The sequence below is a fragment of the Oryx dammah genome, unplaced genomic scaffold, assembly GCF_014754425.2.
Source record: "Oryx dammah isolate SB20612 unplaced genomic scaffold, SCBI_Odam_1.1 HiC_scaffold_20, whole genome shotgun sequence".
In the NCBI taxonomy this organism is placed as follows: Eukaryota; Metazoa; Chordata; class Mammalia; order Artiodactyla; family Bovidae; genus Oryx; species Oryx dammah.
In genome coordinates this window covers 66,586,397-66,602,837 of record NW_024070204.1, presented here as the reverse complement: position 1 = coordinate 66,602,837, position 16,441 = coordinate 66,586,397, and the positions used below count along the sequence as shown (strand labels likewise).

The 16,441-nt window shown below is 50.8% G+C and overlaps 1 protein-coding gene across 1 annotated transcript in view; it reads left to right on the top strand.

Annotated features, from left to right (window-relative positions):
• The first annotated feature begins 4,670 nt into the window (after positions 1 to 4,670).
• The window catches only part of ERGIC1 (endoplasmic reticulum-golgi intermediate compartment 1), a 113,671-nt gene continuing 101,900 nt past the window's right edge, over positions 4,671 to 16,441 (top strand). The window contains exon 1 of the mRNA XM_040262744.1: positions 4,671 to 4,807. Within this exon, the coding sequence (XP_040118678.1) occupies positions 4,788 to 4,807 (20 nt within the window). The 5' untranslated portion in view covers positions 4,671 to 4,787. The remainder of the gene's footprint in view (positions 4,808 to 16,441) is intronic.

Below are 16,441 nucleotides of genomic sequence, written 5' to 3'. Positions count from 1 at the left end.
AAGCGCTTCATCCAGTTGAACCAGCCACACCCCTAGAACACAAACCAGGCTCCTATTACAGAAAAACAAATCTGACTTGGCCATTTCCCTGCCTCAAACAACTTTCCGTGATGTGTTTGGCAAGAGGGGGTAGAGACCAGTGAGCATTTGGAGCCGGGGAAATTTCTACACTATAGAACGTCCATGTGTCTATCAATTGATTAATTCAGCAAGCATTTAATTAGCACCTGCTATATGCCTGGCCCTGTACATGTTACTTCATCTTTACAGCAAGCTCTTAGGCCATGTATTTGTTAACTGTTGCTGCATAACAAATTGTCCCAAACTTAGTCGCCTAGAACAACAAACTTCTCATTTCGTGGGACCCAGATGCAGCTCAACCGGATGCCTCTGGGTCAAGGTCTCCTGGGAGGTTGCAGTCAAGTTGTGGGTCAGGGCTGCGGTCATCTCAAGGCTCAACTGAGGCTGAGGGATCCACTCCAAGTTCAATCACGTGGTTGCTGTCCGGTGCCAGAAGATTCACTAGTGAGCTCTCCCACAGGACCTCTCCACAGGGCTGCTGGCTTGCCCAGAATGGTTGATCTGAGAAACAGTGTTCAAGGTGGAAGGCATAATCTTTCTGTATCTTAGTCTTAGGAGTGACATGCCACTGTATCTGCCATATTCTGTTCATTCAGAGTGAATCACAAGTCCAGCCTACACTGTAAGGCCGGAGATTATGAAAGTGTTTGGATACAAGGAGGTGGGTTTATTGGGATGGTGATTTGAGAGGTTACCTGCCACAGGAAAGGTATATTTTTATCCTTCACTGCATACTCAGACAACCGGCTAAACTGTGTGTCCATGTCTCTCAGCTAGAGAGTCATCTGATTGCAGTGCTTTACCATTTCGCTAAGCCTGTTGGGGGTGAGGCGGAAGAAGGCAGGGAGAAGGTGCTGGCAGAACAACGAATGAGGGGGTGGGATCTTTATTGACAGTCTACACTGTGCAACTGAATACCCACGAGTTAGTGGCTTACACTAAACATTTATTATCTCACAAAGTTTCTAAGAGTCAGGAGGAATCCAGGAGCGACTTAGATGAGTGGCTCTGGATGAGGGCTTCTTGGCTGTAGTTAAGCTGTGGGCTGGAGCTGCAGCTCTGAAGACTTAGAAGCTAAGGATCCACTTCTAGGATGACTTGCTCACATGGCTGTTGGCAGGAGGCTCCAGTTCTTTGCCATCCGACCCCTCTCTAACCGTGCTTGAGTATCTTTATGACCTAGAAGCTGGTTTTCTCCAGAACAAGTGATTCAGGAGAGCCTAAGGAGAAGGCTCAATGCCCTTACTACCTAGCCTGCAGAGTCATATGAGGTGATTTCTGCAACGTCCTGTAGGTTACCCAGCTTGGCACTTCACATTGTGGGAGGTGATTACACAAGGGCATGGGAATATCAGCCACTTGAGGCTGGCTACGACAGGGTCCTGAAAGATTAGCAATCCTAAAACTCAGTTTTAGTAAGTCACTCCCTTGGTCAAGAGATGCAGGGTTTTCTCATTTACTGTAACACAACGTCTGATTTCCTTTGTCCCATCTTATGCTGTCTTCTGGGCACACAGGCCATCTGGGACTGGCTTACAGACCTCAAGAGTCCCCACAGAGATCTTTGTTGATGTGTCCCTTCCCCCCCATTCTCTCTGGGAATTCTTACAGAAGGCCTGCCTCTCTGGGAAACTGCCATTCAGCCTTCAGTACATAGTTGTGCACCGCCACCCCCCCCCCCCCCCGACCTGCCTCACCATGTGCAGGCTCTGGTTGGGTGCTAGGATACAGTGATGAGCAAACAGACATCCATCCTCCACGGAGAACTTCCAGTCAACATGGGGAGGTAGACACTAGCCAATTAATAATAACCTCATTACAAACTGTGACAATTTCTCCCCCTAAAAACCTATGGGTGCCATGTGACCATATGATGGGGGTCCAGGCCTATTCTGCATGTGGTAGTTGAACCAAGTCAAGAAATTAACTAGGCTGGGCAGGAGTATTAGTATTAGGTTCAGGTGTTAAGTGAAAATACAAAATAACAGTAACTTAAACTGTTTCTCTTTGGCTTAGAAGTTTGGGGAGATGTTTGAGGACAGGTACTGTGTCATTCAGGGGCAGGGGCCCAGGCTCCCTCTATTGTTGCTCTGCTCTACATGATGACCTTCACTGAATGGGGCAGGATGGTGGCATCCACATTCTGGGTAGCCAGAGGGAGAGAGGGACACAGTGGGTAACATCCACCGAGAATCCCTGAAGCAGCTACATTTCTTTACATCTCAGTGGCCAGAACTTAGTCACATGGCCATGCCTAGCTGCAAGGGAAGCTAGGAAATGTAACTTTCCTTCTGAGCACCCATATGCCCAGCCAAAAATTGGGAGCTCCATCTTCATGCAAAAATAGCAACCATAGTCAAACCTCTCTTACACTTACTCTGTGCCAGGCACTATCCTAAATCCTTGACATTCACCAACACATTTTATCCTTACAACACATCTATGCGGAAGGTACTATTATTGTCCTAATTTTACAGATGAGGAAACTGAGGTACAGAAGTAAAATAAATTGGTAAGTAGACAGACTAGAATGTGACCCCACGCAGTTTGGCTTGAGCATGGGCTCTGTTACCATAGCTAAGAGTTATGAAGAAAGGGAGAATCTACTGGGAGGCATGCATATTCTCTGTTCATTACAGCAGGGTGGAACACAGAGAGATGAACGTGCTCAAGGCAAAAGAAACACAAATGCAGAAGTCCCCTAACCCCCCAAAACATGGTCCTTTATCACAGTGTCTCTAGGAATTAAATGTGTCAATGAATCTTTTGGAGACCGTGTGAAATGCACACTTAATTCAATAGGTCTGGGCTGGAGCTGAGAATTGGCCCCATGGTGCCTTTGCAGTTGCCTGGTGGACCAGCACCAGACTGTGAACCAGACTTTGAGAGGGAGGATTCATTGTCAAATGCTTACCACTGTGTGACTCCCCTCTTATAGAGGGCCAGGCAAACAGTCTTTTGGGCTCAGGGGCTACTCAAGGCCCCTTCAACCTTTCTACTGCTCCTAGGATTCAAGTTCCAGCTGAGATTTCCTTCTCTCTCCCAAGAGTGCCAGGCTCCTTGCTGGCTGAATGAATGAATGAAAGAAAAGGGAGGAAGAGGCAACACTGTACAGGGTCCAGAGGAAGAGTGTGGTTCACAGCCCACACCCTACACCAGACAGGAACTGGCACCATGCATTCTGAATCCTCCCAAAGGAACAGGTACCACCATTTCCCTCTATTTATAGAAGAGAAATGGCCTGCTGGCCCTGCTTTTTGAACCCGAGCCCCACCGGGCCCCTTCCTCCCTTGGGATTTTTCAAGCTTCTGTGTTAGCAAAGCCTTGAGGTAGGGCCAATCATAGAAGGGGAAGTTCAAAATGAGTTTCTTCCACCTGGGTCTTGTATTACAGCTACCAGCTCCTCTCCAGCAAGCCTGAAAGGAGATGCTGATTACCTGTGAATTGCACAGAAGGAAACTGAGGCTCAGAGAGGTCTACCCTGGGCCAAATCACACAACAGGTCTTGGTCTGCTGTCCACAATAGAGTGGGCTCAGAGCCAGGCTCAGTGAATACCACTGAAATGAACATGTACTAAAGATGCAAGCAGAGAAGTAGAGCTAGCAGACCAACCACAACAGCTTCAGGTGACAAGTCTTTACTAGGTGCCAGGCATCACACTACGCAGTCTCCCAACTTTCTCATTTGATCCCCAGGAAAAACCTCCTCCGGTAAGTGTCATCAGCTTCTACCTGCAGATGTGGAAAGGGGTGTGGGCTCAGAGAAGCCCAGCGTGTTTCCCAGAGAGGCTCAGCAGGTATGTGGTTGGGTCCACTTTACAAATCTAGGCCTGTCTGACCTCCACCTTTCTGTCACGGTATTAGGCCCTTCAGTCAGAGTTAGATGCTGTGCATAGCCCAAATCTGTACCATGCCATTTAATTTGCACAACTCAAGAAAGTGAAAGTTGCTCAGTTGTGTCCAACTCTTTGCGACCCCATGGACTGTACAGTCCATGGAATTCTCCAGGTCAGGATACTGGAGTGGGTAGCCTTTCCCTTCTCCAGGAGATGTTCCCAACCCAGGGAATCGAACCCAGGTCTCCCGCATTGCGGACGGATTTGTTACCAGCTGAGCCACCAGGAAAGCCCAAGAATACTGGAGTGGGTAGCCTATCCCTTCTCCAGCGGATCTTCCCGACCCAGGAATGGAACCGGGGTCTCCTGCATTACAGGCGGATTCCCTACCAACTGAGCTATCAGGGAGGCCTCAACTCAGGATTACAGGTTTGCAAATGCAAAATAACGGAAGCAGTGGGATTTGTTCAAGGCCACAGAGGAATTGATGGAAAACACAGTGGGGGGCGGGGGCTGGGAAGGCATGAATAACTATCTTTGGGTGCTCCCTTCCTCTCCAAGCCTCGAGCCCCACCGCGCGCCCCCCTAAGGCCCGCCCCTCCGTGCCGGCACCCAGGCCCCCACCCCAGCCCCAGGGCCCCTTTAACGGTGCGGCGGAAGGGGCGGCCGGGGGCGGGGGGCGGTGCCCAATGCGCTGAGCGGAGCGTCACTTCCCGGCGGCGGGAGGCAGCGGCGAGTGTCGGAGGTGGGGGGTGGCCGGCGGGGGCGGGGCGGCCGGAGGCGGCGTTGGCAGCGGGCTGGGACCCACGCGGCGCCGCGGCCCACCTGGCCTGCAGCGCTCCCATCCCTGGCGGCGGCGGCGACGGCACGATGCCCTTTGACTTCAGGAGGTGAGTGTGGCAACACCGCCGCGGGTTGTGCTCGGGCACGCTGCGGACCCCTCCCGCCTGAAACGCAAAAGCAGTCCCCCACCCTGTGCATGCCTCCGCCGGCCCTCGGGGACTCCAGGCGGGCCCCCTGCCGCACACAAAGCCAGCCGGAGGCTCGGAGGGCCTCCTCGTGCAGCGGGAAGCGAGGCCACCCACCTCCCAGGCCGCTCCGCCGCTTCCCTCTCGGGGGTCCCCCTCCCCAGGCTGCCCTGACACCTCGCAAAGTCGCATCCCCTTCCCCCCGTACTGGGAAACAGAGTTTCTTCCTCCCCTAGATGGGCGCGAACGAGAAGCCATCCCCTTCCTCCCCTCTTCAGAAGCTCTGCTGAACTCCACCCCAGTGACAGGTGCGTCCAGGGCACCTTGGATGAGCCCCCAGGGGTCCACAGGGGTCTGCAGCCCCCTCCCGCCAGGCAGCTGCTGGAGGGTTTCAGGTTTCCGTAGGCTCAGCCTCTCCCCACTGGCTCCAGCTGGAGGCCAGTCCCTCCGCTGGTCCTACTCCTGGGCTCTGGGTCTGGGGGCTCCTTGGTGGGGGGGGGGATCTGTGGGCAGGGCTTTGCAGAGAGGGCCCAGCCAGGTCTGGCCTCGGCTTTCCGCAGTCACCACAGTGAGCCCTTTGTGGGGTCCCGCCACCACCTGGTCCATGTTGTGCTGGGCTAGGCCTTCTGGAAGCCTGACTGACAAGGGTCTCCACCAGACTTTCCCTTGAGGTATGGAGCCCCAGGGGCTGTCCTGGCCTGAGGCAACATTGCTGGACGTGTATACCAGGGAAAAAATAGCAGGGCTTTAGTGGGCTAGAATTTAGTTCGAGCTGAATTAGAATCCTGTCTCTGTCCCCTCCACTGAGCAGGTTGGTATATTCTAGAAGTTGGGGCAAAGGCTCTGGGTATAGACCTCTCCTGAGCTGCTCAGCTGGATGACTTGGGCAAGTGTCTGAGCCCTCTCAGTATCTCTGTCACCACCTGCAGATTGGGGCTAAAAATAAAGTCCCACCTGGTAGGGCTGAGAGCCTGAGAGGCGCTTTATTCAGGGCCTGGTGGGGTGTGGAGTTCAGAAGTGAGATGTTAGTGGACAAGCCGCCTCTCCATGAGGCCATTTCCTCACCCACAGACTAGGGCTTCTGGTCCCTCCCTGCAGCTGTGAACGAAGCCAGGGTAAAGTGCCAGCCTTCCTGGCAGAAAAGCCTGGCAGTGCCCCCCAGGCGTGTGGGTGTATTGGGGTGTCAGCCTGAAGAGCACAGTGGCCTGGGAACTCTTGCGCTGGCGGACGTGGAGCTCGGCCTGCAGTGGGTGCTGTGGCCGTCTCACAGCCTGCCCCTTCCACGCAGCCCTGGGGCTGCCACACAAGGAAAGGCTCCTCTGATGGAATTCAGGGGCAGACCTCATACCAACAGTTAACATTCAGGCCACGAGAGAGCTGTAGTTGGCACTTCCATTCCGATTCCATAAAGCCTCCCCTTACCCTGAGGGCTGATAATTCCTGCCCTCTTCTACTATCTTCTTTGTGGTTCAGTAGGTTCTGGTGATTTTGACCTTATTGAAGAAGTCACTGCTTTGGGGCATATAATTCATTCACTCTGCACCTAACCTCACATTTTAACAGAAGGAAGTTGAGGGCTGAGGGTCTTGCCCTAGACTGAAGGGTGGGCCAGGATCCCAGGTTGCACAGACTTACTGACTTGGTGCTCCTTGAGTTGGAGATCGGGCGTGTCCAGGTGTCATGGGAGCCCCAGCTTAATGAGGTGTGTTAATCAATTTCCTTGAAAGCTTGTGCTGCTCCAGAACAGTGAGAATGTATTCAACACTTTCCATTCGCACCTTGGAGGATGAGCCTAGTAACCTACATTTCTAAGACGGGTTCCTTCCAGGGCTCAGGTTCAAGGGAACGGTCCCATGCCCTTCAGGGTTCATTGATCAAACATTTACTGAGTGTCTGCTCTGTGCTCAGCCCTCCGCCCGATGCCCCACTGCAGAGCGGGGTGACATGTGACTTGTTTGCCCAGGGCCAGGCAGTGGTGAGCTGATGGAGCTGAGATTCAAACTGAGGACTGTTGGCTCCAAAGCCCTGGAGCTTGGTCTGTTAGCCTTGGGTGAAAAGGGAAGACGGAGGGTCCCCAGACCTGTCAGATCTCTTAAAAACCATGGGGGAGAGAGAAGAATATGGCGACTCACTCACAGTATTCTTGCCTCGGAAATCACATGGTCGGGGAGTCTGGTCATCTACAATCCGTGTGGTCGCAAAAAAATCACTAAACAGTAACTACAAAGCATTCGCTCCACCAGGCATGTGGGCTGCCCCGGCAACCCCAGCGATGACCCGCAATTTTACATGTGTCTTTTTGTAGTCCCTTCTACGTGTGTGCATAGGTGACATTTGAAAAGTTGTCTTGACACTTGCTACTTGATTCATCTCTTTTTCTGTAGTTGGTATAAACCTATTGAGAGTATAAAATCCAGCCACTGAATTGTGGTCACAACTGTATGAAAGTTTAAGAACATATATCAGTTTTGTTATAGGTATATAGTGGTACAATTTATGCTCAACTTATGTTCAGTGAAATGTACATACTGTAATTAAATAACCCTTAATACAAAAAAAAAAAAAAAAAAGACCACGGGAGATGGAGAGGGACATATTCTGATTGAATCCCCCCCTCTCCCAGTTCGAGGCCAGGGAGAAAACCAGGCTTCCTGGTCATTTTGCTTTCCTTAATACAGAATAAAATCAAGCAGGAGGAGAAAGGAATCTCTTGCCCTTTCTTATTAGCACTCCTTGCTTGCTTAGTGCCTGTGGGACCTTACCTCCTGTGTGCTTTCCTGACTGTGAAATGGGGATGAAAACAGTACCCATTGTTGAGAAGATTAATTGAGCCACTGTGTGTAAAGCATTTAGATGCAGAGTAAGCACCAGGAAATTTTGGTCACTCTTTTCGTTATTATTTCGGTATTATTTCATCGAAGCACCTGTTGCCTAACACTATATAATTCACTTCATTATTTTGTGCTTATTTTCTTTCTGCCTCCCGTGAAAACATGAGCTGCCTCAGGCAAAGACTTCTGTTTCCTTCATTGTTGTAACTCCAGTGCCTAGAAAAAATTGCCAGGGCTACCCTCGTCCCAAGGACGGGTCTTTCAGAGTCTGTCAGTTCAGTTCAGTTCAGTCGCTCAGTCGTGTCCGACTCTTTGTGACCCCATGAATCGCAGCACGCCAGGCCTCTCTGTCCATCACCAACTCCCGGAGTTCACCCAAACTCCTGTCCATCGAGTCGGTGATGCCATCCAGCCATCTCATCCTCTGTCGTCCCCTTCTCCTCCTGCCCCCAATCCCTCCCAGCATCAGAATCTTTTCCAGTGAGTCAACTCTTCGCATGAGGTGGGCAAAGTACTGGAGTTTCAGCTTTAGCATCATTCCTTCCAAAGAAATCCCAGGGTTGATCTCCTTTAGAATGGACTGGTTGAATCTCCTTGCAGTCCAAGGGACTCTCAAGAGTCTTCTCCAACACCACAGTTCAAAAGCATCGGTTCTACAGTGCTCAGCCTTCTTCACAGTCCAACTTTCACATCCATACATGACCACTGGAAAAACCAAAGCCTTTACTAGACGGACCTTTGTTGGCAAAGTAATGTCTCTGCTTTTGAATATGCTATCTAGGTTGGTCATAACTGCACTTCCAAGGAGTAAGCGTCTTTTAATTTCATGGTTGCAAAATCACCATCTGCAGTGATTTTGAAGACCCCCAAAATAAAGTCTGACACTGTTTCCCCATCTATTTCCCATGAAGTGATGGGACCAGATATCATGATGTTAGTCTTCTGAATGTTGAGCTTTAAGCCAACTTTTGCACTCTCCTCTTTCACTTTCATCAAGAGGCTCTTTAGTTCTTTACTTTCTGCCATAAGGGTGGTGTCATCTGCATATCTGAGGTTATTAATATTTCTCCTGGTAGTCTTGATTCCAGCTTGTGCTTCTTCCAGCCCAGCATTTCTCATGATGTACTCTGCATAGAAGTTAAATAAGCAAGGTGACAATATACAGCCTTGATGTACTCCTTTTCCTATTTGGAACCAGTCTGTTGTTCCATGTCCAGTTCTAACTGTTGCTTCCTGACCTGCATACAGGTTTCTCAAGAGGCAGGTCAGGTGGTCTGGGATTCCCATCTCTTTCAGGATTTTTCACAGTTTCTTGTGATCCACACAGTCAAAGGCTTTGGCATAGTCAATAAAGCAGAAATAGGTGTTTTTCTGGAACTCTCTTGCTTTTTCCACGATCCAGCGGATGTTAGGGAAGCCAATTATAATGTGATAATGCCATTTCTTCCTTTACTGGGCACCTTTTCAGCTCTGGGTGGTTCATTTCCCCCCTTTCTTCCTTGAACGTGTGCTTCTCTAGGTTGCACTCGGTGGGGGAGTAGGCAGAGCACAGAGCAGGCCCCCGGGCTTTCAAAGGTGACTTGTGTTTGCCTGGCTCCCAGGGCTTTGTTTCCTTGGTCGCTGGACCTTGAAGTGGTAGAACTGGCCTTGTGACCCAGTTCCGTGGGCGTTGGCCCTGCCAGGACCCAGTTCCGGCTGGCAGGGGCCAGAACACCTGCAGTCTCTGCCTTGGCCCGCGGTGGGGGGCAGGGGTGCAGTTCCCGTTGCCCGGGCCCAGAGGAGCCTGAGCAGGACTTTCAGGCACGCAGCGGGGAGCTGGCCACCTCTGCTGAAACCCGAAGACCTGCGGCGTGATGCTCCCCTGTTGCTGACCATCGGGCTCTGGAAGAGTTGACTTAACCTTCTTTGAGCCTCATTTTCTTCATTTTCAGGAGATGGCACCCTTCTCTGCCTTCCCCGGTAGGGTCGATGCAGGGGCAAATGAGCTGTCTCTGCAGGGTGTGGTCAGCTACATAGTTTGTGGGGCCCAGTGCAAAATGAAAATGCAGAACCCCTTGTTGGAAAAGTATTAAGCTTGTCAGGACAGTGACAGCAGAACGTTAAGCCAGGTCTGAACGCAGCCCTCCGAGCGTGGGGCCCTGTGTGACCACACGGTTCTCAAGCCTGCAATGCAAGCTCTGCTGTTGGCATCTTGGTTCAGCCTCCATCGCCTCTCACTCTTGCCTTCCGAGTGGTCAGGCATCTCCAAGAGACCGTAGATCTCCTCAGAGCCCCAGGGGAACTTTCTGAAGTTGACATGATTTTTTTCACGTCCTGGTTTCAGCCATCAAGTGGGGCCTGTAGCTCTGATCAAGGACAGTTTCCTTAGCTCCCCGTGTGGCCCCGCCCGAGGGACTCCCTGCAGCCCCCCTCACTCCCTACACCTGTGTCAGCCTCCCAGCCACCGTGGCGGGCTCTGAGCACACAGTCAGCACTCGGCAGATAGCAGCTTACCCGAGTGCCTGTGTTTCTGCCCTGCTTCAGCCCAGAAAGAACTTGGGTAAGCTGATGGAAACACATACTTTACAACAAGTTAAAAAAAATATAAATAGACTTAAAAATGAGGGCAAAAGGGAAATAAAGATCAGACCAGAGGAAAATTTTAGGTGAAAATCAAGCCAGTATTTTGTGTTTATTGAGCACTTACTAGTGCCTGACTCTTGTAAGAATCCTACCTGTGCTCATTTAATCCCTCAGTAACCCTGCAAGGCAGACACTGTTGTTATCCCACTTTACAGATGGGCCCGTTGAGGTGCATGATGGATCAGCAGAAAGTCCTGGGGGTTGGAATGCTGCTCTCTTCCCCAGAGCCCCGCTTGTATCCTGTAGGCTCATCTCTAAAGTTTTCCCCTCCCACTCACCAAGTTCAGAGAGAACCGAATCCCCCTCTGATTGGACTCATTGGTTTTCTCATCTCTAACTCTTTCCCAGAAGTGCTCACTAAGAACCCTTGTTTTTTTTTAACTAGCCTTCTGTGGTCTGACACCTGATTCTAAAGTTGTCTTTAAAGACCCCCCCACCCCCTACTATGGTCTCACGGTAATTTAGAGCAGTGGTCCCCACCCTTTTCGGCACTGGAGACTGGTTTCATGGAAGATCGTTTTTTCCACGGACGGGCAGGGAGGTGGGGAAGAATAGTTTCAAGATGATTCAAGCGCATTACGTTTAGGGCTCACGCTCCTATGGGAATCTAATACTGCCGCTGATCTGACGGGAGTTGGAGCTCAGGAGGTAAGGCGAGTGATGGGGAGCTGCTGTAAATACAGATGAAGCTTGCCTGCTGCTTACCTCCTGCCGTGTGGGCCCGGTTCCTAACAGGCCATGGACCAGTATCGGTCTGTGGCCCAGGGGTTGGGGATCCTTGACTTAGAGCCTCTCACTCTGGAGGGCCCAGGTTTTCCTGCTCCAGCCTCTGGGGCTCTAGAGTGTAGGGCATGCGTTTCCGTGCTCATCCAGACATGGAGGGAGATGGAAAATCTCTCCTCCCGAGGCGGTTTGGATTCCTGACCTCGATACTGTAGTATCTTTAGCCAGCTGTGGATTCATTAAGTTCTGTTTCCCATCTGGTAATCTGTTCATTTTTTAAATTTTGGAACTGCTCCTGGGCGGTAGTGGAGAGGCAGGCAGGGTGTGAGAAGGGCATTTGGGGTGAGACTTACCCACTCCCCTTGTATCAGTAACCTTCAGCTCTGGCGGAATATTAAGAGTCACTTGAGGAGCTTTAAAAATCCCCAAACTCAGGTGGCTCTCCAGACCCAGTACTCAGGACCTGAGGGTGGGAGGCTGAGGCATCAGTGTTTTATAAAGGCCCCCACGTGATCCCAGTGCACAGTTCAGACTGAGGAGATTCCTCTGCATCAGGAGAGCCATCTTTAGTAGGCTGAGAGCTCAGGGAAGGCCAGATGCTGGAGAGGGTCCCTGCAGGGGAAGTTGGGGCGCAGAGTCTGGTCCCATTGGTCAACCCTGCAAGCCCATTCCCTCCTCTGGGTTGGTTCTTCACTAGTAAAGCTGTCAATAAGGCAGGTCAGTGGTGGTGGTCGGGGGAGGGGTTGCCTTACCATTGATATCCTTACTTTTCAAACTCTGGTGCCACATTAACAACTTCAGCATCACCTCGGAGCTTGCTAGAAAGGCAGCGTCACAGGGCCCACCCTGAATCTGCATCTGTAGTTTACCAGGGTTCCTGGGGGCTTTGGGTGTACAGTAAGGTTGACTAGCTCGGCGTCTCCTGGTCTGTGCTGTCCATAATGGGTTCCCTCCTGGGAGATCCACAGCATGTGGATAGCTTACTAAAGACTCTGAGAAGTCCTGCACAAAAGGAACCCGAGTCACTTGGTTCAATCCAGCTTTTGCCAAATGTACTCTGTAAGCCACCATGTGGCTCATAGGGCGGCCACTACCATTTCTCAAAATATTGTTTGGGAAACACAGCTCTAATTGATCCTTTAAGGAAGTGGTAATTAGCCTAATTGTCTGTTGTCAACTTTAACATTCAGGTCTGTTAACTTAATTACATTGGTCTGTGCAGGAAAAATAGGGCTTCCCTGGTGGCTCAGTGGTAAAGAAGAATCCACCTGCCAACACAGGAGACCCAGGTTCTGTCCCTGGGTTAGGAGGATCCCCTGGAGAAGGAAATGGCAGCCCCCTCCAGTATTCTTGCCTGGGAAATCCCATGGACAGAGGAGCCTGGCAGGCTGCAGTCCATGGGGTCTAAAAACAGTCAGACCCAACTTAGCGATTAAACAACAGTATGCGGGAAAAGTACCAGACAGGGAGAAAAGCCTGCCGACGCTTCTGTGTGTTCGTTTTTAAGAGAGGCAGGGGGTACTCAGGGTTCCCTGTACTACCAAGAGCTAGGGGAATGTAGAAGGTGCTTTACAAACCTCTCTACTCTCTGACTGGGCATTATTCCTATTTTACATCCAGGGAAATTGACCCCCAGAGATGCTGGGTCACACAGATGGTACTTCAAAGGGGCCCCAGGGGACCAGCTCAGCTCAGACACCTGAAAGCAGAATCCCTTCCTTGAACACTGCCTCTCGGAACCTTCCGGGCAGCACAGCTGGACAGGAAGCAAGATCCGTTTGAAATGGACTGAATGTTCTGTTTATCCAAAAGGTGGAAACCCTATTTGAGATGAGCGGCCTGGCTGTTACCAAACTTTAGTTACAGGTCCCTGAACATGGGGTGCTGGCAACACTTTTCTCTTGAATTTTGGTGTGAGGCTTGTATTCCTCAGGAGAAAAGGGGGCAGTCTGCATCTTACTGGTAATGCCTGACAGTTCCGGACAGTTCCTCAGCTGCCAATGTGTGTGCTCTGTGCTGGGCCTGTTATTGAACTGGAAAATCACACTGGTCACACGAGATAGATACGATGATAGTCACTTATTTTTCTGTGCTTTATCTTTTTAATTAAGATGCAGTAAAAGTGGCCTTTTTTGGGTATACTCTTCTACGGACTTCATGTCATGTGACCGCCCCACAATCTGGATATAGAACAGTTTCATCCCCTCAAGAAACTCTAATTCTATCACTTTATTAACTAAAATTTTTAGAATTGTGGTCAGAACACTTTAAAATGAGAGCTACCCTCTTAACAGCTTTTTAAGTGCACCATGCAGTATTGTTAATGCTGGGCGCAGTGTGGTAGAGCAGATCTCTGGAACTTATTATTTGTCTTGCATAACTGAAACTTTATACCTGTTGAATAGCAAATTCCCATTTCCTTCTCCTCCTCCAGCCCCTGGCAACCACTGTTCTACTCTCTGCTGCTGTAGATTTAACTGTTTTAGATGCTTCCTATAAGCGGACGTAGTAATTTGGTCTTCCGTGACTATGACTAACCGCTTCCCTGGTGCCTCAGACAGTAAAGAGTCTGCCTGCAATGTGGGAGACCTGGGTTCGATCCTTGGGTTGGGAAGATCTCCTGGAGGAGGGCATGGCAACCCACTCCAGTATTCTTGCCTGGAGAATCCCGTGGTAGAACAGCCTGGCAGGCTACAGTCCATGGGGTTGCAAAGAGCTGGACACGACTGAGCAACTAACACACTTTCTGTGACTGGCTTATTTTACCTAATGCAGCGTTCGCCGTGTTCATCCATGTTTTTCCTTTTTAAAGGCTGAGTAACATCCCCTTGTGGTATACACCACATTCTCCTTATCCACGCATCCAGCCATGGACTCGCGGGTTATTTCCACATTTTGGCTCTTGTGAGTAATGCTGCGGTGAATACGGGGGTGTATATACCTCTTTAAGACCCCGATTTCAGTTATTTTGGATAAATACCCTGATTACTGGTTTGGTATTTCTGTTTTTAGTTTTTTGAGGACCCTTCTTACTGTTTTCCATAGTGGCTTCTCTGACTGACATTTCCGCCAACAGTATACAAGAATTCCAGTTTCTCCACGTTGTCCCCAGCACTTGTTATCTTTTATTTATTTGGGTGATGGCCATCCTGACAAAGTGTGAGGTGGTATCTCACTGTGGTTTTGATTTGCATTTCCCTAATTTTTAGTGATATTAAAAAAGTAGAGATATTACTTTGCCAACAAAGGTCCATCTAGTCAAGGCTATGGTTTTTCCAGTGGTCATGTATGGATGTGAGAGTTGGACTGTGAAGAAGGCTGAGCGCCAAAGAATTGATGCTTTTGAACTGTGGTGTTGGAGAAGACTCTTGAGAGTCCCTTGGACTGCAAGGAGATCCAACCAGTCCATCCTAAAGGAGCTCAGTCCTGGGTGTTCATTGGAAGGACTGATGCTGAGGCTGAAACTCCAGTACTTTGGCCACCTCATGTGAAGAGTTGACTCATTTGAAAAGACCCTGATGCTGGGAGGGATTGGGGGCAGGAAGAGAAGAGGACGACAGAGGATGAGATGGCTGGATGGCATCACCAACTCGATAGACATGAGTCTGGGTGAACTCCAGGAGTTGGTGATGGACAGGGAGGCCTGGCGTGCTGCGATTCATGGGGTCGCAAAGAGTCGGACACAACTGAGCAACTGAACTGAATTGAACTGAATTGTTAGTGATGTTGAGGATCTTTCCATATACCTGTTGGCCATTGGTGTGTCTTATGTGGGGAAGTGTCTGTTCAGGTCCTCTGCCCAGTCTTAATCAGGTTATCTGGTTGTGGGTGTTGTTGTTGTATATTTTGTGTGTGTGTAATTTGCTATGGAGTTGAAGGAATTTCTTATGTATTTTGGATATTAACCACTTTTCAGATGCATAGTTCACAAATATTTTCTCCCAGTGAAAAAGGTGCCCTTTCACTCTGCTGATTGTTTCCTTTATTAATTTAGTTTGGAAACAGGAAGCCAGTATTTAGAGCTGGGAAGTGACTGGCCCAGGTACACAGCTGAGAAAGTACGGGTCTAGGACTTGAACTTGGGGTCTGAGTCAAGAGCCAGGGTGCTTTGGCATGTGCTCCCTGCCTCGCTGGTGCGCAGACAGTGTTGATTTTTATGACTCCCCGCCAGGTTGCACCGTCCTTTTCTCTCTTGCTTCCACACCAGGAGCCACTGTGACATAGCAGAGTTTAAGTAAAAGACCCCTTCACTACTTTGGAAGGAACCTGGCGACACTTGCCTTGTTTGGATGTTTTGCTGGGTCCAAGGGCACCTTTGTGACATGGAGCAGGTGTCTTCAGGGGCAAGGGCTAGGTTGTGGGCCCCCTTTAGGAGTGGCTTTCTTCCCTACGAATCCCTGGAGGGCTGCCTTCAGAGTGCCTCCCCTGGGAGCAGACCCTCACACTCAGCCCATTTGGCAGATCGCCCTGGATACGAAGCCATTACCCGTGTTCACTGGGCTCTGGGCCCTGAACGAGACGCCTGACTCTGTGAGCCTCCCTTTTCCTCATCTGCATGTTGGGGTGTTCACACTTTCCCAGCAGGACTTCTGTGAGGTTGGGATGAACCGTGTGGATTGCGGGACAAGTATGCTTAGAAAGCAGGGTGTGTTTCTCTCATCCTGGCCTTGCCTGGCTGCCCTGTGCTGTGCCCCATGCTCAGCCCTGGTGGATCTGCGCAGAGGGGCACCTGACGGGCGGACATGGTAAGGCCGGGACTCCTGGGGTGTGCAGGGCAGAGATATGCCCTGGTGAGGACACCTGGGGTGATTCAGCCTGGAGCTGGGCTACCTTCTCTTAAGTGGCACCCACATGGTGACCCCAGACACCAAGGCAGTAACCTCTAGTGGGAGACAAAGCGGTCACAGGGTCACACACAGTTGCCCCCAGGATCCCAGGAGGTACCTTGGAGTGGGGGGGGCAGCTGGGTGCAGGGGCTGGAGCCTGTCAGAGGGTGACGCTCCGTTGGGAAGGGGCAGCTCCCTGTGGCTTGTTGCCCTCTAGATCACCCTGTTTTTCAGGAAATGATGAAAATCTCATAAATTGCGTGAAAGCGATTAGTAACTGCTTTCAATTTTATTTTTGTTGAGCGTCAGGCTGGGCCAAACCAAAGCCTTCTGAGGGCTGATGACGGCCTGTGGCTGGCGGCGGGTAGGCTGTGTGCAACACGTACCAGGGAGCCAGCACAGGCTCGCCCGGTGGACAGGACTTGGGTGGAGCCCCTGGACTCAGGAGGGGGTCTGGTGGGTCTGGACTTGGAGCCGGAAGCAGAGGAGTGAGGGACCCCCAGATTTGGGCAGAGGCCTCTCAGGGCATGCTTCCTGGCCTGGGGCTTTCCTTC